Source organism: Lampetra planeri, chromosome 52 (assembly GCF_965212315.1).
Source record: "Lampetra planeri chromosome 52, kcLamPlan1.2.h2, whole genome shotgun sequence".
Classification (NCBI taxonomy): domain Eukaryota; kingdom Metazoa; phylum Chordata; class Hyperoartia; order Petromyzontiformes; family Petromyzontidae; genus Lampetra; species Lampetra planeri.
Window position 1 is genome coordinate 7,436,641 of NC_136158.1, and position 21,589 is coordinate 7,458,229.

The 21,589-nt window shown below is 53.1% G+C and overlaps 1 protein-coding gene across 1 annotated transcript in view; it reads left to right on the plus strand.

Annotated features, from left to right (window-relative positions):
* C52H14orf132 (chromosome 52 C14orf132 homolog) overlaps window positions 1-15,499 on the plus strand; it is a 68,085-nt gene extending 52,586 nt beyond the window's left edge. The window contains exon 2 of the mRNA XM_078616992.1: window positions 13,860-15,499. Coding sequence (XP_078473118.1) covers window positions 13,860-14,273 — 414 coding nt within the window. The 3' untranslated portion in view covers window positions 14,274-15,499. The remainder of the gene's footprint in view (window positions 1-13,859) is intronic.
* Window positions 15,500-21,589: the final 6,090 nt, after the last annotated feature.

A 21,589-nucleotide genomic window follows, 5' to 3' on the forward strand; every position in this document is an offset into this window, starting at 1 on the left:
AGGAGTTGTGGTGGTGGTGGTGGTGAAGTTGAGTTATGTAGGAGTGGTGGTGGTGGTGGTGAAGTTGGGTTATGTAGGAGTGGTGGTGGTGGTGAGGTAGGGTTATGTAGGAGTGGTGGTGGTGGTGGTGAAGTAGGGTTATATGGGAGTGGTGGTAGTGGTGAAGTTGGGTTATATGGGAGTGGTGGTGGTGGTGGTGAAGTCGGGTTATGTAGGAGTGGTGGTGAAGTTGGGTTATATAGGAGTGGTGGTGGTGAAGTTGAGTTATGTAGGAGTTGTGGTGGTGTGGTGGTGAAGTAGGGTTATATGGGAGTGGTGGTGGTGAAGTTGGGTTATATAAGAGTGGTGGTGGTGAAGTTGGGTTATGTAGGGGTGGTGGTGGTGAAGTCGGGTTATATGGGAGTGGTGGTGGTGAAGTTGGGTTATATGGGAGTGGTGGTGGTGGTGGTGGTGAAGTTGGGTTATATGGGAGTGGTGGTGGTGGTGGTGGTGAAGTTGGGTTATGTAGGAGTGGTGGTGGTGGTGAAGTTGGGTTATGTAGGAGTGGTGGTGGAGGTGAAGTTGGGTTATGTTGGAGTGGTGGTGGTGGTGGTGAAGTTGGGTTATGTAGGAGTGGTGGTAGTGGTGGTGAAGTCGGGTTTTGTAGGAGTGGTGGTGTCGGTGGTGAGGTGGGCTTATGTAGAAGTGGTGGTGATGGTGGTGAAGTTGGGTTATGTAGGAGTGGTGGTGGTGGTGGTGGTGGTGGTGGTGGTGAAGTTGGGTTATATGGGAGTGGTGGTGGTGGTGTTGAAGTTGGGTTATGTAGGAGTGGTGGTGGTGGTGGTGGTGAGGTGGGGTTATGTAGAAGTGGTGGTGGTGGTGAAGTAGGGTTATATGGGAGTGGTGGTAGTGGTGAAGTTGGGTTATATGGGAGTGGTGATGGTGGTGGTGAAGTCGGGTTATGTAGGAGTGGTGGTGAAGTTGGGTTATATGGGAGTGGTGGTGGTGGTGGTGAAGTTGGGTTATGTAGGAGTGGTGGTATTGGTGGTGGTGGTGGTGGTGGTGGTGGTGGTGGTGAAGTTGGGTTATGTAGGCGTGGTGGTGGTGAAGTTTGGTTATATGGGAGTGGTGGTGGTGGTGGTGAAGTTGGGTTATGTTGGAGTGGTGGTAGTGGTGGTGAAGTCGGGTTTTGTAGGAGTAGTGGTGTCGGTGGTGAGGTGGGCTTATGTAGAAGTGGTGGTGGTGGTGGTGAAGTTGGGTTATGTAGGAGTGGTGGTGGTGGTGGTGGTGGTGGTGGTGGTGGTGGTGGTGGTGGTGGTGAAGTTGGGTTATATGGGAGTGGTGGTGGTGGTGTTGAAGTTGGGTTATGTAGGAGTGGTGGTGGTGGTGGTGGTGAGGTGGGGTTATGTAGAAGTGGTGGTGGTGGTGGTGAAGTTGTGTTATGTAGGAGTGGTGGTGGTGGTGGTTGTGGTGGTGGTGGTGGTGAAGTTGGGTTATATGGGAGTGGTGGTGGTGGTGGTGGTGGTGGTGGTGAGGTTATGTAGGAGTGGTGGTGGTGGTGGTGGTGAAGTTGGGTTATGGAGGAGTGGTGGTGGTAGTGGTGGTGGTGAAGTTGGGTTATGTAGGCGTGGTGGTGGTGGTGGTGGTGAAGTTGGGTTATATGGGAGTGGTGGTGGTGGTGGTGGTGGTGGTGGTGGTGGTGGTGGTGGTGAGGTGGGATTATGTAGGAGTGGTGGTGGTGGTGAAGTTGGGTTATGTAAGAGTGGTGGTGGTGGTGGTGGTGGTGGTGTTGAAGTTGGGTTATGTAGGAGTGGTGGTGGTGGTGGTGAAGTTGGGTTATATGGGAGTGGTGGTGGTGGTGGTGAAGTTGGGTTATGTAGGAGTGGTGGTGGTGGTGGTGGTGAAGTTGGGTTATATGGGAGTGGTGGTGGTGGTGGTGGTGAGGTTGGGTTACGTAGGAGTGGTGGTGGTGGTGGTGGTGAAGTTGGGTTATGTAGGAGTGGTGGTGGTTGTGGTGAAGTTGGGTTATGTAGGATTGGTGGTGGTGGTGAAGTTGGGTTATGTAGGAGTGGTGGTGGTGGTGGTGCTGGTGAAGTTGGGTTATGTAGGAGTGGTGGTGGTGGTGATGGTGAAGTTGGGTTATGTAGGAGTTGTGTTGGTGGTGGTGGTGAAGTTGGGTTATGTAGGAGTGGTGGTGGTGGTGGTGGTGGTGAAGTTGGGTTATGTAGGAGTGGTGATGGTGGTGAGGTAGGGTTATGTAGGAGTGGTGGTGGTGGTGGTGAAGTAGGGTTATATGGGAGTGGTGGTAGTGGTGAAGTTGGGTTATATGGGAGTGGTGGTGGTGGTGGTGAAGTCGGGTTATGTAGGAGTGGTGGTGAAGTTGGGTTATATGGGAGTGGTGGTAGTGGTGGTGAAGTTGGGTTATATAGGAGTGGTGGTGGTGAAGTTGAGTTATGTAGGAGTGGTGGTGGTGTGGTGGTGAAGTAGGGTTATATGGGAGTGGTGGTGGTGAAGTTGGGTTATATAGGAGTGGTGGTGGTGAAGTTGGGTTATGTAGGGGTGGTGGTGGTGAAGTCGGGTTATATGGGAGTGGTGGTGGTGAAGTTGGGTTATATGGGAGTGGTGGTGGTGGTGGTGAAGTTGGGTTATATGGGAGTGGTGGTGGTGGTGGTGGTGGTGAAGTTGGGTTATGTAGGAGTGGTGGTGGTGGTGAAGTTGGGTTATGTAGGAGTGGTGGTGGTGGTGAAGTTGGGTTATGTTGGAGTGGTGGTGGTGGTGAAGTGGGGTTATGTAGGAGTGGTGGTGGTGGTGGTGAAGTCGGGTTATGTAAGAGTGGTGGTGGTGGTGGTGGTGAAGTTGGGGTTATGTAGGAGTGGTGGTGGTGGTGGTGGTGAAGTTGGGTTATGTAGGAGTGTTGGTGAAGTTGGGTTATGTAGGAGTGGTGGTGGTGGTGGTGCTGGTGAAGTTGGGTTATGTAGGAGTGGTGGTGGTGGTGATGGTGAAGTTGGGTTATGTAGGAGTTGTGGTGGTGGTGGTGGTGGTGAAGTTGGGTTATGTAGGAGTGGTGGTGGTGGTGGTGAAGTTGGGTTATGTAGGAGTGGTGGTGGTGGTGAGGTAGGGTTATGTAGGAGTGGTGGTGGTGGTGGTGAAGTAGGGTTATATGGGAGTGGTGGTAGTGGTGAAGTTGGGTTATATGGGAGTGGTGGTGGTGGTGGTGAAGTCGGGTTATGTAGGAGTGGTGGTGAAGTTGGGTTATATGGGAGTGGTGGTAGTGGTGGTGAAGTTGGGTTATATAGGAGTGGTGGTGGTGAAGTTGAGTTATGTAGGAGTTGTGGTGGTGTGGTGGTGAAGTAGGGTTATATGGGAGTGGTGGTGGTGAAGTTGGGTTATATAAGAGTGGTGGTGGTGAAGTTGGGTTATGTAGGGGTGGTGGTGGTGAAGTCGGGTTATATGGGAGTGGTGGTGGTGAAGTTGGGTTATATGGGAGTGGTGGTGGTGGTGGTGGTGAAGTTGGGTTATATGGGAGTGGTGGTGGTGGTGGTGGTGAAGTTGGGTTATGTAGGAGTGGTGGTGGTGGTGAAGTTGGGTTATGTAGGAGTGGTGGTGGTGGTGAAGTTGGGTTATGTAGGAGTGGTGGTGGTGGTGAAGTGGGGTTATGTAGGAGTGGTGGTGGTGGTGGTGGTGAAGTCGGGTTATGTAAGAGTGGTGGTGGTGGTGGTGGTGGTGAAGTCGGGTTATGTAGGAGTGGTGGTGGTGGTGAAGTGGGGTTATGTAGGAGTGGTGGTGGTGGTGGTGGTGAAGTCGGGTTATGTAAGAGTGGTGGTGGTGGTGGTGGTGGTGAAGTTGGGGTTATGTAGGAGTGGTGGTGGTGGTGGTGGTGAAGTTGGGTTATGTAGGAGTGTTGGTGAAGTTGGGTTATATGGGAGTGGTGGTGGTGGTGAAGTTGGGTTATGTAGGAGTGGTGGTGGTGGTGGTGAGGTGGGGTTACGTAGGAGTGGTGGTGGTGGTGGTGGAGTTGGGTTATGTAGGAGTGGTGGTGAAGTTGGGTTATATGGGAGTGGTGGTGGTGGTGGTGGTGAAGTTGGGTTATGTAGGAGTGGTGGTATTGGTGGTGGTGGTGGTGGTGGTGGTGGTGGTGAAGTTGGGTTATGTAGGCGTGGTGGTGGTGAAGTTTGGTTATATGGGAGTGGTGGTGGTGGTGGTGAAGTTGGGTTATGTAGGAGTGGTGGTAGTGGTGGTGAAGTCGGGTTTTGTAGGAGTGGTGGTGTCGGTGGTGAGGTGGGCTTATGTAGAAGTGGTGGTGGTGGTGGTGAAGTTGGGTTATGTAGGAGTGGTGGTGGTGGTGGTGGTGGTGGTGGTGGTGGTGGTGGTGGTGGTGGTGAAGTTGGGTTATATGGGAGTGGTGGTGGTGGTGTTGAAGTTGGGTTATGTAGGAGTGGTGGTGGTGGTGGTGGTGAGGTGGGGTTATGTAGAAGTGGTGGTGGTGGTGGTGAAGTTGTGTTATGTAGGAGTGGTGGTGGTGGTGGTTGTGGTGGTGGTGGTGGTGAAGTTGGGTTATATGGGAGTGGTGGTGGTGGTGGTGGTGGTGGTGAGGTTATGTAGGAGTGGTGGTGGTGGTGGTGGTGGTGAAGTTGGGTTATGGAGGAGTGGTGGTGGTGGTGGTGGTGGTGAAGTTGGGTTATGTAGGCGTGGTGGTGGTGGTGGTGGTGAAGTTGGGTTATATGGGAGTGGTGGTGGTGGTGGTGGTGGTGGTGGTGGTGGTGGTGGTGGTGGTGGTGGTGGTGGTGGTGGTGAGGTGGGATTATGTAGGAGTGGTGGTGGTGGTGAAGTTGGGTTATGTAGGAGTGGTGGTGGTGGTGGTGGTGGTGTTGAAGTTGGGTTATGTAGGAGTGGTGGTGGTGGTGGTGAAGTTGGGTTATATGGGAGTGGTGGTGGTGGTGGTGAAGTTGGGTTATGTAGGAGTGGTGGTGGTGGTGGTGGTGAAGTTGGGTTATATGGGAGTGGTGGTGGTGGTGGTGGTGAGGTTGGGTTACGTAGGAGTGGTGGTGGTGGTGGTGGTGAAGTTGGGTTATGTAGGAGTGGTGGTGGTTGTGGTGAAGTTGGGTTATGTAGGATTGGTGGTGGTGGTGGTGAAGTTGGGTTATGTAGGAGTGGTGGTGGTGGTGGTGCTGGTGAAGTTGGGTTATGTAGGAGTGGTGGTGGTGGTGATGGTGAAGTTGGGTTATGTAGGAGTTGTGTTGGTGGTGGTGGTGAAGTTGGGTTATGTAGGAGTGGTGGTGGTGGTGGTGGTGAAGTTGGGTTATGTAGGAGTGGTGGTGGTGGTGAGGTAGGGTTATGTAGGAGTGGTGGTGGTGGTGGTGAAGTAGGGTTATATGGGAGTGGTGGTAGTGGTGAAGTTGGGTTATATGGGAGTGGTGGTGGTGGTGGTGAAGTCGGGTTATGTAGGAGTGGTGGTGAAGTTGGGTTATATGGGAGTGGTGGTAGTGGTGGTGAAGTTGGGTTATATAGGAGTGGTGGTGGTGAAGTTGAGTTATGTAGGAGTGGTGGTGGTGTGGTGGTGAAGTAGGGTTATATGGGAGTGGTGGTGGTGAAGTTGGGTTATATAGGAGTGGTGGTGGTGAAGTTGGGTTATGTAGGGGTGGTGGTGGTGAAGTCGGGTTATATGGGAGTGGTGGTGGTGAAGTTGGGTTATATGGGAGTGGTGGTGGTGGTGGTGAAGTTGGGTTATATGGGAGTGGTGGTGGTGGTGGTGGTGGTGAAGTTGGGTTATGTAGGAGTGGTGGTGGTGGTGAAGTTGGGTTATGTAGGAGTGGTGGTGGTGGTGAAGTTGGGTTATGTTGGAGTGGTGGTGGTGGTGAAGTGGGGTTATGTAGGAGTGGTGGTGGTGGTGGTGGTGAAGTCGGGTTATGTAAGAGTGGTGGTGGTGGTGGTGGTGAAGTTGGGGTTATGTAGGAGTGGTGGTGGTGGTGGTGGTGAAGTTGGGTTATGTAGGAGTGTTGGTGAAGTTGGGTTATGTAGGAGTGGTGGTGGTGGTGGTGCTGGTGAAGTTGGGTTATGTAGGAGTGGTGGTGGTGGTGATGGTGAAGTTGGGTTATGTAGGAGTTGTGGTGGTGGTGGTGGTGAAGTTGGGTTATGTAGGAGTGGTGGTGGTGGTGGTGAAGTTGGGTTATGTAGGAGTGGTGGTGGTGGTGAGGTAGGGTTATGTAGGAGTGGTGGTGGTGGTGGTGAAGTAGGGTTATATGGGAGTGGTGGTAGTGGTGAAGTTGGGTTATATGGGAGTGGTGGTGGTGGTGGTGAAGTCGGGTTATGTAGGAGTGGTGGTGAAGTTGGGTTATATGGGAGTGGTGGTAGTGGTGGTGAAGTTGGGTTATATAGGAGTGGTGGTGGTGAAGTTGAGTTATGTAGGAGTTGTGGTGGTGTGGTGGTGAAGTAGGGTTATATGGGAGTGGTGGTGGTGAAGTTGGGTTATATAAGAGTGGTGGTGGTGAAGTTGGGTTATGTAGGGGTGGTGGTGGTGAAGTCGGGTTATATGGGAGTGGTGGTGGTGAAGTTGGGTTATATGGGAGTGGTGGTGGTGGTGGTGGTGAAGTTGGGTTATATGGGAGTGGTGGTGGTGGTGGTGGTGAAGTTGGGTTATGTAGGAGTGGTGGTGGTGGTGAAGTTGGGTTATGTAGGAGTGGTGGTGGTGGTGAAGTTGGGTTATGTTGGAGTGGTGGTGGTGGTGGTGGTGGTGAAGTCGGGTTATGTAGGAGTGGTGGTGGTGGTGAAGTGGGGTTATGTAGGAGTGGTGGTGGTGGTGGTGGTGAAGTCGGGTTATGTAAGAGTGGTGGTGGTGGTGGTGGTGAAGTTGGGGTTATGTAGGAGTGGTGGTGGTGGTGGTGGTGAAGTTGGGTTATGTAGGAGTGTTGGTGAAGTTGGGTTATATGGGAGTGGTGGTGGTGGTGAAGTTGGGTTATGTAGGAGTGGTGGTGGTGGTGGTGAGGTGGGGTTACGTAGGAGTGGTGGTGGTGGTGGTGGAGTTGGGTTATGTAGGAGTGGTGGTGAAGTTGGGTTATATGGGAGTGGTGGTAGTGGTGGTGAAGTTGGGTTATATAGGAGTGGTGGTGGTGGTGAAGTTGAGTTATGTAGGAGTGGTGGTGGTGTGGAGGTGAAGTAGGGTTATATGGGAGTGGTGGTGGTGAAGTTGGGTTATATAGGAGTGGTGGTGGTGAAGTTGGGTTATTTAGGGGTGGTGGTGGTGAAGTAGGGTTATATGGGAGTGGTGGTGGTGAAGTTGGGTTATATGGGAGTGGTGGTGGTGAAGTTGGGTTATGTAGGAGTGGTGGTGGTGAAGTTGGGTTATGTAGGAGTGGTGATGGTGGTGAAGTGGGGTTATGTAGGAGTGGTGGTGGTGGTGGTGGTGAAGTCGGGTTATGTAGGAGTGGTGGTGGTGGTGGTGGTGGTGAAGTCGGGTTATGTAGGAGTGGTGATGGTGGTGAAGTGGGGTTATGTAGGAGTGGTGGTGGTGGTGACGTCGGGTTATGTAGGAGTGGTGGTGGTGGTGGTGGTGAAGTTGGGGTTATGTAGGAGTGGTGGTGGTGGTGGTGAAGTTGGGTTATGTAGGAGTGGTGGTGAAGTTGGGTTATATGGGAGTGGTGGTGGTGGTGTTGAAGTTGGGTTTTGTAGGAGTGGTGGTGGTGGTGGTGAGGTGGGGTTACGTAGGAGTGGTGGTGGTGGTGGTGAAGTTGGGTTATGTTGGAGTGGTGGTGGTGAAGTTGGGTTATGTAGGAGTGGTGGTGGTGGTGAGGTAGGGTTATGTAGGAGTGGTGGTGGTGGTGGTGAAGTAGGGTTATATGGGAGTGGTGGTAGTGGTGAAGTTGGGTTATATGGGAGTGGTGGTGGTGGTGGTGAAGTCGGGTTATGTAGGAGTGGTGGTGAAGTTGGGTTATATGGGAGTGGTGGTAGTGGTGGTGAAGTTGGGTTATATAGGAGTGGTGGTGGTGAAGTTGAGTTATGTAGGAGTGGTGGTGGTGTGGTGGTGAAGTAGGGTTATATGGGAGTGGTGGTGGTGAAGTTGGGTTATATAGGAGTGGTGGTGGTGAAGTTGGGTTATGTAGGGGTGGTGGTGGTGAAGTCGGGTTATATGGGAGTGGTGGTGGTGAAGTTGGGTTATATGGGAGTGGTGGTGGTGGTGGTGAAGTTGGGTTATATGGGAGTGGTGGTGGTGGTGGTGGTGAAGTTGGGTTATGTAGGAGTGGTGGTGGTGGTGAAGTTGGGTTATGTAGGAGTGGTGGTGGTGGTGAAGTTGGGTTATGTTGGAGTGGTGGTGGTGGTGGTGGTGAAGTCGGGTTATGTAGGAGTGGTGGTGGTGGTGAAGTGGGGTTATGTAGGAGTGGTGGTGGTGGTGGTGAAGTCGGGTTATGTAAGAGTGGTGGTGGTGGTGGTGGTGGTGGTGGTGGTGGTGAAGTTGGGGTTATGTAGGAGTGGTGGTGGTGGTGGTGGTGAAGTTGGGTTATGTAGGAGTGTTGGTGAAGTTGGGTTATATGGGAGTGGTGGTGGTGGTGAAGTTGGGTTATGTAGGAGTGGTGGTGGTGGTGGTGAGGTGGGGTTACGTAGAAGTGGTGGTGGTGGTGGTGGAGTTGGGTTATGTAGGAGTGGTGGTGAAGTTGGGTTATATGGGAGTGGTGGTAGTGGTGGTGAAGTTGGGTTATATAGGAGTGGTGGTGGTGGTGGTGAAGTAGGGTTATATGGGAGTGGTGGTGGTGAAGTTGGGTTATATAGGAGTGGTGGTGGTGAAGTTGGGTTATTTAGGGGTGGTGGTGGTGAAGTAGGGTTATATGGGAGTGGTGGTGGTGAAGTTGGGTTATATGGGAGTGGTGGTGGTGAAGTTGGGTTATGTAGGAGTGGTAGTGGTGGTGGTGAAGTTGGGTTATGTAGGAGTGGTGATGGTGGTGAAGTGGGGTTATGTAGGAGTGGTGGTGGTGGTGGTGGTGAAGTCGGGTTATGTAGGAGTGGTGGTGGTGGTGGTGGTGGTGGTGAAGTCGGGTTATGTAGGAGTGGTGATGGTGGTGAAGTGGGGTTATGTAGGAGTGGTGGTGGTGGTGAAGTCGGGTTATGTAGGAGTGGTGGTGGTGGTGGTGGTGAAGTTGGGGTTATGTAGGAGTGGTGGTGGTGGTGGTGAAGTTGGGTTATGTAGGAGTGGTGGTGAAGTTGGGTTATATGGGAGTGGTGGTGGTGGTGTTGAAGTTGGGTTTTGTAGGAGTGGTGGTGGTGGTGGTGAGGTGGGGTTACGTAGGAGTGGTGGTGGTGGTGGTGAAGTTGGGTTATGTTGGAGTGGTGGTGGTGAAGTTGGGTTATGTAGGAGTGGTGGTGGTGGTGAAGTTGGGTTATGTAGGAGTGGTGGTGGTGGTGGTGAAGTTGGGTTATGTAGGAGTGGTGGTGGTGAAGTTGGGTTATGTAGGAGTGGTGGTGGTGGTGGTGAAGTTGGGTTATATGGGAGTGGTGGTGGTGGTGGTGGTGAGGTGGGGTTACGTAGGAGTAGTGGTGGTGAAGTTGGGTTATGTAGGAGTGGTGGTAGTGGTGGTGGTGAAGTTGGGTTATGTAGGAGTGGTGGTGGTGGTGGTGAAGTTGGATTATGTAGGAGTGGTGGTGGTGAAGTTGGGTTATATAGGAGTGGTGGTGGTGAAGTTGGGTTATGTAGGAGTGGTGGTGATGGTGGTGGTGAAGTTGGGTTATATGGGAGTGGTGGTGGTGAAGTTGGGTTATATGGGAGTGGTGGTGGTGGTGAAGTTGGGTTATGTAGGAGTGGTGGTGGTGGTGAAGTTGAGTTATGTAGGAGTGGCGGTGGTGGTGGTAATGGTGAAGTTGGGTTATGTAGGAGTGGTGGTGAAGTTGGGTTATGTAGGAGTGGTGGTGGTGGTGAAGTCGGGTTACGTAGGAGTTGTGGTGGTGGTGGTGGTGAAGTTGGGTTATGTAGGAGTGGTGGTGGTGGTGGTGAAGTTGGGTTATGTAGGAGTGGTGGTAGTGGTGGTGAAGTCGGGTTTTGTAGGAGTGGTGGTGTCGGTGGTGAGGTGGGCTTATGTAGAAGTGGTGGTGGTGAAGTTGGGTTATGTAGGAGTGGTGGTGGTGGTGGTGAAGTTGGGTTTTGTGGGAGTGGTGGTGGTGGTGTTGAAGTTGGGTTATGGAGGAGTGGTGGTGGTGGTGGTCGTGAAGTTGGGTTTTGTGGGAGTGGTGGTGGTGGTGGTGAGGTGGGGTTACGTAGGAGTGGTGGTGGTGAAGTTGGGTTATGTAGGAGTGGTGGTAGTGGTGGTGGTGAAGTTGGGTTATGTAGGAGTGGTGGTGGTGGTGGTGAAGTTGGGTTATGTAGGAGTGGTGGTGGTGAAGTTGGGTTATATAGGAGTGGTGGTGGTGGTGAAGTTGTGTTATGTAGGAGTGGTGGTGGTGGTGAAGTTGGGTTATATGGGAGTGGTGGTGGTGAAGTTGGGTTTTATGGGAGTGGTGGTGGTGGTGAAGTTGGGTTATGTAGGAGTGGTGGTGGTGGTGAAGTCGGGTTATGTAGGAGTGGTGGTGAAGTTGGGTTTTGTAGGAGTGGTGGTGGTGGTGAAGTTGAGTTATGTAGGAGTGGCTTTGGTGGTGGTGAAGTTGGGTTATGTAGGAGTGGTGGTGGTGGTGGTGGTGGTGAAGTTGGGTTATGTAGGAGTAGTGGTGGTGGTGAGGTGGGGTTATGTAGGCGTGGTGGTGGTGAAGTTTGGTTATATGGGAGTGGTGGTGGTGGTGGTGGTGGTGAAGTTGGGTTATATGGGAGTGGTGGTGGTGGTGTTGAAGTTGGGTTATGTAGGAGTGGTGGTGGTGGTGGTGAGGTGGGGTTATTTAGAAGTGGTGGTGGTGGTGGTGGTGGTGGTGGTGGTGGTGGTGGTGGTGGTGGTGGTGGTGGTGGTGAAGTTGGGTTATATGGGAGTGGTGGTGGTGGTGGTGAGGTGGGGTTATGTAGGAGTGGTGGTGGTGGTGAAGTTGGGTTGTGTAGGCGTGGTGGTGGTGGTGGTGGTGGTGGTGGTGGTGGTGGTGGTGGTGGTGGTGAAGTTGGGTTATATGGGAGTGGTGGTGGTGGTGGTGGTGAGGTGGGGTTACGTAGGAGTGGTGGTGGTGGTGAAGTTGGGTTATGTAGGAGTGGTGGTGGTGGTGGTGAAGTTGGGTTATGTAGGAGTGGTGGTGGTGGTGGTGGTGGTGGTGAAGTTGGGTTATGTAGGAGTGGTGGTGGTGGTGGTGGTGGTGGTGGTGGTGGTGGTGAAGTTGGGTTATATGGGAGTTGTGGTGGTGGTGGTGGTGGTGAGGTTGGGTTATGTAGGATTGGTGGTGGTGGTGGTGGTGAAGTTGGGTTATGTAGGAGTGGTGGTGGTGGTGAAGTTGGGTTATGTAGGAGTGGTGGTGGTGGTGATGGTGAAGTTGGGTTATGTAGGAGTTGTGGTGGTGGTGGTGGTGAAGTTGGGTTATGTAGGAGTGGTGGTGGTGGTGGTGAAGGTGGGTTATGTAGGAGTGGTGGTGGTGGTGAGGTGGGGTTATGTAGGAGTGGTAGTGGTGGTGAAGTAGGGTTATATGGGAGTGGTGGTGGTGGTGAAGTTGGGTTATATGGGAGTGGTGGTGGTGGTGAAGTCGGGTTATGTAGGAGTGGTGGTGAAATTGGGTTATATGGGAGTGGTGGTAGTGGTGGTGATGTTGGGTTATATAGGAGTGGTGGTGGTGAAGTTGAGTTATGTAGGAGTGGTGGTGGTGTGGTGGTGAAGTAGGGTTGTATGGGAGTGGTGGTGGTGAAGTTGGGTTATGTAGGGGTGGTGGTGGTGAAGTAGGATTATATGGGAGTGGTGGTGGTGTTGGTGAAGTTGGGTTATGTAGGAGTGGTGGTGGTGGTGAAGTTGGGTTTTATGGGAGTGGTGGTAGTGGTGGTGAAGTCGGGTTATGTAGGAGTGGTGGTGGTGGTGAAGTGGGGTTATGTAGGAGTGGTGGTGGTGGTGGTGGTGGTGAAGTCGGGTTATGTAGGAGTGGTGGTGGTGGTGGTGAGGTGGGGTTATGTAGGAGTGGTGGTGGTGGTGGTGGTGAAGTTGGGTTATGTAGGAGTGGTGGTGAAGTTGGGTTATATGGGAGTGGTGGTAGTGGTGGTGAAGTTGGGTTATATAGGAGTGGTGGTGGTGGTGAAGTTGAGTTATGTAGGAGTGGTGGTGGTGTGGTGGTGAAGTAGGGTTATATGGGAGTGGTGGTGGTGAAGTTGGGTTATATAGGAGTGGTGGTGGTGAAGTTGGGTTATGTAGGGGTGGTGGTGGTGAAGTAGGGTTATATGGGAGTGGTGGTGGTGAAGTTGGGTTATATGGGAGTTCTGGTGGTGAAGTTGGGTTATGTAGGAGTGGTGGTGGTGGTGAAGTTGGTTAATGTAGGAGTGGTGGTGGTGGTGAAGTTGGGTTATGTAGGAGTGGTGATGGTGGTGAAGTGGGGTTATGTAGGAGTGGTGGTGGTCGTGGTGGTGAAGTCGGGTTATGTAGGAGTGGTGGTGGTGGTGGTGAAGTCGGGTTATGTAGGAGTGGTGATGGTGGTGAAGTGGGGTTATGTAGGAGTGGTGGTGGTGGTGGTGGTGAAGTTGGGGTTATGTAGGAGTGGTGGTGGTGGTGGTGGTGGTGGTGAAGTTGGGTTATGTAGGAGTGGTGGTGAAGTTGGGTTATATGGGAGTGGTGGTGGTGGTGAAGTTGGGTTTTGTAGGAGTGGTGGTGGTGGTGGTGAGGTGGGGTTACGTAGGAGTGGTGGTGGTGGTGGTGGTGGTGGTGAAGTTGGGTTATGTAGGCGTAGTGGTGGTGGTGGTGGTGAAGTTGGGTTATGTAGGAGTGGTGGTGGTGGTGAGGTGGGGTTACGTAGGAGTGGTGGTGGTGGTGAAGTTGGGTTATGTAGGAGTGGTGGTGGTGGTGAAGTTGGGTTATGTAGGAGTGGTGGTGGTGATGGTGGTGAAGTTGGGTTATGTAGGAGTGATGGTGGTGGTGAAGTTGGGTTATGTTGGAGTGGTGGTGGTGAAGTTGGGTTATGTAGGCGTGGTGGTGGTGGTCGTGAAGTTGGGTTATGTTGGAGTGGTGGTGGTCGTGAAGTTGGGTTATGTAGGAGTGATGGTGGTGGTGGTGAAGTTGTGTTATGTTGGAGTGGTGGTGGTGGTGGTGGTGTTGAAGTTGGGTTATGTAGGCGTGGTGGTGGTGGTGGTGGTGAAGAATTTCGCTGCTCACCCCAAACTATGATGAATGCTCTGATTGGTGCATTGTGTTTGTCCTGTTTGGTCTGGCACTGGTGTATGCCAATCGGTTTCAAAGACAATGTGCACATTGTCAGAGCATGCGTATTCGCATGTTCACCACAATTACGTGTGATTAATGCAGATTTGCTTCATTGCGAAAGGTATGTATTTGGTGTTTGAACATCTTAACACCTGTTTTATTGCTTGAAAGGATAAAACCTATTATTTTTCATGCTAGAGGATATTGGGACACCCGGAGAGAACACAAAAACACTGTAAGCCATACAGATGGAACAGATGTGGATTCGTCTGCACTGTCCCGCCTTCTCGTGGCGAGCCAGTGTACGGCTCCTCGATGCATCATCAGTGTGTGATCCACCAACCCTCGCTTTTGCCTCCACCTCACTGGGTTACAGCAGCCACATGAAGCAGCGTAGCCACCGGCACCGCCGCCACCATCACTGCCACCACCGCCACCATCACTGCCACCACCGCCACCGCCGCCACCATCACTGCCACCGCCCGTCTATCGCACCGGCCAGTAGGGAGGGATGATTCACTTTCGGTTTTGACTGAGTGAGTGGGCGGGCGGGCGGGTGACAGCGATGACGATGACCCCTCTCCCCCCACTCTATCCCAGCACATGCCTGTCATGGCCGCCTCCTTCATCGACTTCCCGGCTGGGACCGGCACCTTCGCCAACGATGAGGAGGACGAGGAGGAGGACGAGGAGGAGCTGGCAGAGGTGACCACCGTCTCCAGCGCTCACCACCACCACCACGGCCACCACCACCACGGCCACCAGCAGCAGCAGCAGCAGCACGGCTCCGGCCCCAACACTGTCTCCGGTGCTGGGGCTGCTTCTACCTCCGGCTCGGGGCTGGCGCTGCTGAGTGGCCACCGCGGCGCCGAGGGCCCCGCCGGCCCCGCCGGGGCAGGGGCCCGGCCCCAGCGAGGACGCCTCGACCGCGGCTCCGTGGGCCTTTGGGTGGCGCTCATCGCCACTGCCGCCAACATCCTAGTCATCGCCATCGTCTACGCCAGCACCTTCTGAGCCACCGCGGAACTACCGGTGGAACCAGCGGTGGAACTACCGGTGGAACCGTCGGTTGAACCATCGGTTGTCTCATCGGTGGAACTACCGGTTGAGCCATCGGTGAAACTATCGGTGGATCCACCGGAGGAATCATTGGCAGAACTACCGGTGACGCCATCGATGGAGCCATCAGTGGAACCATTGGTGGAACCACCGGTGGACCCATCGGTGGAATCACCTTTGGAACCATCGGTAGAACTACCGATGGAACCAATGGTGGAACCACCAGTGGAACTACCGGTGGAACTAACTTCCGGTGGAAATACCGGAGGAACAATCGGTGGAATTTACACTTATAATTCTTCACTTCCATTCCAGGAAGCAAGAGGCATCGCGTTGGGACAAATTGCGAACACACAACAGGGTCCTCGCCGGAAAGCGACCACCAGCAGTTCACCAGCACCGTCTCGAGCAACGCCCACGAGACACTGAATGCCAAAACCGGTCTCGTGTTTGGTGCTCGTGAGATACGATGCACTGCCGGAAGGAGAGGGGCCGTGTGGCCGATGGGACGTTTAAAGTAATATTCGCATCTTTGTTTGCACAGGGGCACTGGCAGTTGCCCCGCCGGTTCACGAGCTGCGCAATCCCACCTGCTCCTCCGCAAGTCTCCCAGGTCCCCGTTCCCGTCCGTGACCGACGCCGTGGCGGCGACGAACACTGTTGACCGACGAGTCCACGCGAGGACTACGCCAGCCCGCTGTCTTGTGTTTCGCTGCCCGCCCCCTGTCGTCGGGACGTGGCACGCGCCGTTCTCAACCCTCTGGGTCGACGGTCTCAACGGCGACAAATGGCCACGCGTTCAGTTATTTTGAGCCGGTGGTCTGGACAAGGCTGAGAAGCTACAAACGCTCCCCCGGGTCACGTGCTGTTGAGGGGGATCGGTGGGACGGCGGTTAGCGTATTGCATTAAGTGTTTAATTCGGGGTCGTTAGCTGTCGTCGGTGACAAGCGCGTGAACCGTTTCTGGGCCTCCCTACGTCGACTCAGCCTTAAAATAGGTACCCCGTGCTGTGTGTAGACAGTGCGGCCGTGGAGACAGGGAGACGAGGCGCGTGGCCTCGGTGGGTGACGACGCTCGTCGCCTCGGTGGGAGACAAGGCGCGTGGCCTCGGTCGGCTCTGGTGACATCAACTGTGACAGCAGAGCTGCTCGGCATTGGTCCTGTGCTTGTTGTTGTGCGTTGTCAGTAATAAATAGAACAGACGCAAAGCTGAAGTAGTGGCCTCTGTCGAACTCCCCGAGCGCAGGGTGGCCGCATTCTGCTGATGAGGTGCTGAGAAGTTGAGACCGCTCCACGTTTGTTTTGACCGTTCTAATGAGCGCTGCCCGGAGATTCTGGGGCAGGAGAATTGCTGTTCGCGAGCACCTATGAAGGCCAGCACGGCACACGAGGGGGTGGGTGGCCAGCACCACGCCCCCCCCCCGGCTGCCTTTGTCTCCCCAGAGGGGACGACTTAATACAACGCAGTAGGTACTTATTTGAGGCTGAGTCGACCTAGGGTAGGACCAGGACCGATTTAGATAATCGTCACTGGTGTTGGTGGCCGTGATGTGGGATTTTAACTTGGGTAGTCGGGTTCGTGGTGCAATGCGCCAACCTCTACACGACCACACCCCGCACAACTATCACCAATACCAACAGCCGCCATTTACCACGAAATGATGATGACGTCAATGTGGCGCCTGTGCCAGGCTAGGTGCAATTTGAGGCCACTTGAAGTGTCGAAGGCTCGCTGACAGATCCAGCAGGTGCCACGGGTTGAATGGTAGATTCACCAGCTGTACCCCCTACTGTGCCAACCTGATGCATTTTATCCGCCCGGCACTCCGCTCGTTGTTGTTAGTGTCGCTCCTCTGCCCTCCGTTTTTGCTGGAGGGCGACTGCCTCCAACTTCCCAGCAGCAGCAGCAGCGTCCTTCACGAGCCTCCTCCACAGAGGCCGATCTTGACACCGCTGGTACCAGTCATCGCCTAGTCCACTCAGCTCCACATTGCCCTGTACCGCATCGGTCCACCTCTTCTCTAGCCCATGTCGTGCCCGTTTAGCCCCCTCTATGCGGCCAAATAAAATCTGCTTGGGCATGTGGTGGCTGGGAATGTGGTGGCTGGACATGTGGGCTACATGACCCAGCCAAGGCAGCCTTGCCTGCTGGAGGAGTTCACTGATGGGAATATGTCCAGATCTTTCAAGGACAATCCTGCCTGCAGGTTAAACCCAGGATGGATCGTAGGCATGCCAGCAGCCTGAATGTTTCTAACTGGCGCAGATTTTCCATCATCACCAACACCGCCACTACCACCAACATCGCCACCACCACCATCATCATCACCACTGCAACGTACTGGTACTGGTTATTCAGACCAAGCCACTGCCTCTCTGTGTGGAGTTTAACACGTAGGCTTTCGCGACCAGTATTATTCATAATAAAGGCTTTTTGGTTAGATTGCGTAATTATAGATGTGTCGCAACCCTCCACCACCCGACACGGCCAATCAAGAAAAAACGTGTCACGTTAACAAAACGCCAAGTAGTTACTTCTTCAGCCCACCGGTGTGTTTGAAGAGTGAATACACAACATTTAGAATTTGAGTACGACGTTTCGCTGGTAATTACATCCAGCATCTTCGGGCGATTTACTAATTAACTGATTACTAATCCATTATATAATTACAATACCCCCCCACCTCCGCCTCTGATCTCGAAACCTGATGGGGTTCAATGATGACGTCGTCCTGCACTATCTAAGACTGGAAGCAGGTGGATGGCTTCACTATTCTGGCAAATCGCCTGAAGATGCTGGATGTAATAACCAGCGAAACTTCGTACTCAAATTCTAAATGTTGTGTATTCACTCTTCAAACACACCGGTGGGCTGAAGAAGTAACTACTTGGCGTTTTGTTAACGTGACACATTTTTTACTGATTGGCCGTGTCGGATGGTGGAGGGTTACGACACATTTATACTTATGCGATCTCACCAAAAAGCGGTATTCTTTCCCCCTTTCCGCGTGGGTTTCCTTCAGGTTCTCCGGTTTCCTCCTCCCTTCGCGTTAAACGTCCTCCTCCCATAGCTAAACCCCACACCCACAGTGGCACTGCGATTGAGCCAAAACCACAATCTCCAATGCTGAAACATTCCCTGCAAATCGCTCCGCTGGGATCACACAGAGCAGCAGCAGCAGTGACATCGCCGCCCCCCTCCCCGGCCACGAAGACTCGGCAGGGCATCTCCTGAGAGAGACTCGGTGAGCCTCTGCCCTCGGGTCAGCGAGCGGCATCTCAACAATTGTCGTCTGAGCGTGTGCGGAGCGGCGGCGGCGGAGTGGTGAGAGCACTGCACCTCGAGCCCGGGGCCATGTGAGTTCGATTCCCACTCGCGGCCGCCATCAGTGACGATTACCTGAACCGGTCCTGGGCCACGCCTATGTCGACCCAGCATTAAATGAGTTGCGGTGTGAACATCAGCACTGGGGAAACAAAGGCGGTCGGGCGTGGTTCTGACCACCCTCCCCTTCGTAGGTGCGCCGTGCCGACCTTAATAGGTGTTCGCTAACAACACTTCCCCCAATAGTTAGAGGCGATATGGGGGAATCTGTGTCCTGTGCGTGTGTTGTGTGTATGTGTCTATGTGTATTGCGTGTCAGTGTCTATGTGTGTCGTGGTGGGTATTGTACACGGCGTGTCTGTAGGCACGTGCATATCCAGGTGTGTATTGTATGTGTGCAAGGGAATGTTGCTGCGCGTTTGAATACGTGATCCATCAACCCCATCCCTACGTGACCCATCAACCTCCAGTGTGTCTGTGGGATGACTCAATCCACACACATCCCTCCCTCCCCACGCCGTCTTTGTCTACGGCGCTGCCTGTGCTTAATGACACCACTGTGTCAATTGTCCCGCCGGGGTGGTTATTGTGGAGGGGTGAGTGGGGATGAGAGGCCCGCGTTGATCACTGGACAATGGTTGTTTGTTGTGTGGTGAATTAGTCCACACGATCCGACCGCCCCCACCCCCCACCCCCACCCCCCAGTCTCAGCATCTCGGCGGCTCCGCGTCCTTCAGAGTTTGTGAGCTCCGAGCGGGGAAGGTCGCGGGAGTCGGCGTCTCTCGTCTCAGACGAGGGTTTCGAAGTCTCGACGGGGAGCGCGGCCTTGGGTCCACGGCGCCGTAGAAACTCGGCGTAGCAGGCGGGCAAATTGGCATCGGTGCCAAAGGCAACCGAACAGGGACCTCAGTCGCGGCTGCGGGGGTCATCATCGCGACCCGGTGTCTCTTCTCAAACGACCGCCGCAAAGGTACGAGCTCGCGCGTGTCACAGTCTTCTCCCATCCCCTCTGCCGCGCCTGATGATTGTGAACGCCAGTCATCAGAATGATGGCGATGCCGCCGTTGTTAAATGACCCGTCACTGTGACGCACGCGCTGGCGAGACCCTGCGCGGAGCGGTGGCGCAGTGGTTTCCTCTTTCCGCTGCGAACCCGGCGACCCGAGTTCGATTCCCGTCCACGGCCACCAACACCAGTCGCGAATATTTTTAAAGTTGTCATGGGCCCTCCCCTAGGTCGACTCGGCCTTAAACGAGGACCTAGTGCGGGGTGTAAAACACCACCTGCTGGACATCTGTAAAGAAGAGCTCCATAGGTCATCGGATTCCTCCTGCAGTATAAATAAATAGATTTTGATTCAGCACTTAGAGATAAATGTGGCCGTTCCGCCCTTAATTGGTGCTCGCTAATAGCAAGAACTCGATCAGTCTAAGTAGGCTACGGTGGCGGGGGGAGGGGGTCTTTGTGTGTATGGGAATGGTGGTGAGTGAATGTGAGCGCGGGTGTTCAAACAGGGGTGGGCTGTTGATTGGGGTTGTTGAAGGCAACAACCCCAATCAATGTTTTGTGTGTGGGTGAGTGAGTGTTTTGTGTGTGTGGGTGAGTGTTTTGTGTAGGTGGGTGAGTGTTTTGTGTGGGTGGGTGAGTGTTTTGTGTGGGTGGGTGAGTGTTTTGTGTGGGTGGGTGAGTGTTTTGTATAGGTGGGTGAGTGTTTTGTGTGGGTGGGTGAGTGTTTTGTGTGGGTGGGTGAGTGTTTTGGGTGGGTGAGTGTTTTGTGTGGGTGAGTGTTTTGTGTGGGTGAGTGTTTTGTGTGGGTGGGTGAGTGTTTGGTGTGAGTGGGTGAGTGTTTTGTGTAGGTGGGTGAGTGTTTTGTGTGGGTGGGTGAGTGTTTTGTGTGGGTGGGTGAGTGTTTTGTGTGGGTGAGTGTTTTGTGTGGGTGAGTGTTTTGTGTGGGTGAGTGTTTTGTGTAGGTGGGTGAGTGTTTGGTGTGAGTGGGTGAGTGGTTTGTGTAGGTGGGTGAGTGTTTTGTGTGGGTGGGTGAGTATTTTGTGTGGGTGAGTGAGTGTTTTGTGTGGGTGAGTGTTTTGTGTGGGTGAGTGTTTTGTGTGGGTGGGTGAGTGTTTTGTGTGGGTGGTTGAGTGTTTTGTGTGGGTGGGTGAGTGTTTTGTGTGTGTGGGTGAGTGTTTTGTGTGTGTGGGTGAGTGTTTTGTGTGGGTGAGTGAGTGTTTTTTGTGTGTGGGTGAGTATTTTGTGTGGGTAGGTGAGTGTTTTGTGTGGGTAGGTGAGTGTTTTGTGTGTGTGGGTGAGTGTTTTGTGTGTGTGGGTGGTTTGTGTAGGTGGGTGAGTGTTTTGTGTGGGTGGGTGAGTGTTTTTTGTGGGTGGGTGAGGGTTTTGTGTGGGTGGGTGAGTGTTTTGTGTAGGTGGGTGAGTGTTTTGTGTTGGTGGGTGAGTGTTTTGTGTAGGTGGGTGAGTGTTTTGTGTAGGTGGGTGAGTGTTTTGTGTAGGTGGGTGAGTGTTTTGTGTGGGTGAGTGTTTTGTGTAGGTGGGTGAGTGTTTTGTGTGGGTGGGTGAGTGTTTTGTGTAGGTGGGTGAGTGTTTTGTGTGGGTGGGTGAGTGTTTTGTGTAGGTGGGTGAGTGTTTTGTGTAGGTGGATGTGTGTTTTGTGTGGGTGGGTGAGTGTTTTGTGTGGGTGGGTGAGTGTTTTGTGTAGGTGGGTGAGTGTTTTGTGTAGGTGGGTGAGTGTTTTGTGTAGGTGGGTGAGTGTTTTGTGTGGGTGGGTGAGTCTTTTGTGTGGGTTAGTGAGTGTTTTGTGTGGGTGGGTTAGTGTTTTGTGTGGGTGGGTTAGTGTTTTGTGTGGGTGAGTGAGTGTTTTGTGTGGGTGGGTGAGTGTTTTGTGTAGGTGGGTGAGTGTTTTGTGTGGGTGGGTGAGTGTTTTGTGTAGGTGGGTGAGTGTTTTGTGTAGGTGGGTGAGTGTTTTGTGTAGGTGGGTGAGTGTTTTGTGTAGGTGGGTGAGTGTTTTGTGTAGGTGGGTGAGTGTTTTGTGTAGGTGGGTGAGTGTTTTGTGTGGGTGAGTGAGTGTTTGGTGTGGGTGGGTGAGTGTTTGGTGTGGGTGGGTGAGTGTTTTGTGTGGGTGAGTGAGTGTTTTGTGTGGATGGGTGAGTGTTTTGTGTGGGTGAGTGAGTGTTTTGTGTGGGTGAGTGAGGGTTTTGTGTGGGTGGGTGAGTGTTTTGTGTGGGTGGGTGAGTGTTTTGTGTGGGTGGGTGAGTGTTTTGTGTAGGTGGGTGAGTGTATTGTGTGGGTGGGTGAGTGTTTTGTGTAGGTGGGTGAGTGTTTTGTGTAGGTGGGTGAGTGTTTTGTGTGGGTGAGTGAGTGTTTGGTGTGGGTGGGTGAGTGTTTTGTGTGGGTGAGTGAGTGTTTTGTGTGGGTGGGTGAGTGTTTTGTGTGGGTGAGTGAGTGTATTGTGTGGGTGAGTGTTTTGTGTGTAGTTCAAGGCCGTAGCCATGGAGTCAACATTGGGGGGGACCAAATTTTCCAGGGGGTCTGGGAGTCCCAACCCAGAAAAATATCTAAATTTGAAAACTCATTTCCTGCCATTTCCTGCCTAAAATGTTTAAAAATGCACTGACACATGGGATGGACTTTTTTTATTTTTTACAATAATGTCTAATAGTGTATCGTATTATATTGTTCTGTTTTTACTTTTTAAATCCTTTATATTAAGTTCGCTTGCTTGCTTGCTTGCGCGCTTGCTTGCTTGCTTGCGCGCTTGCGTGCTTGCTTGCTTGCTTACGACCGTGCAAATCTTTCGGTCGTTTTTTAACCCACTTCCCGTGATCCAATCGAGCTGACATTTTGCACACAGACTCGTTGTGCGAGACAATTAATGTTCGTGAAAACATTTTTCAAAAATTTTACACTTTTTAGGCAAAAAAAAAATATTTTACA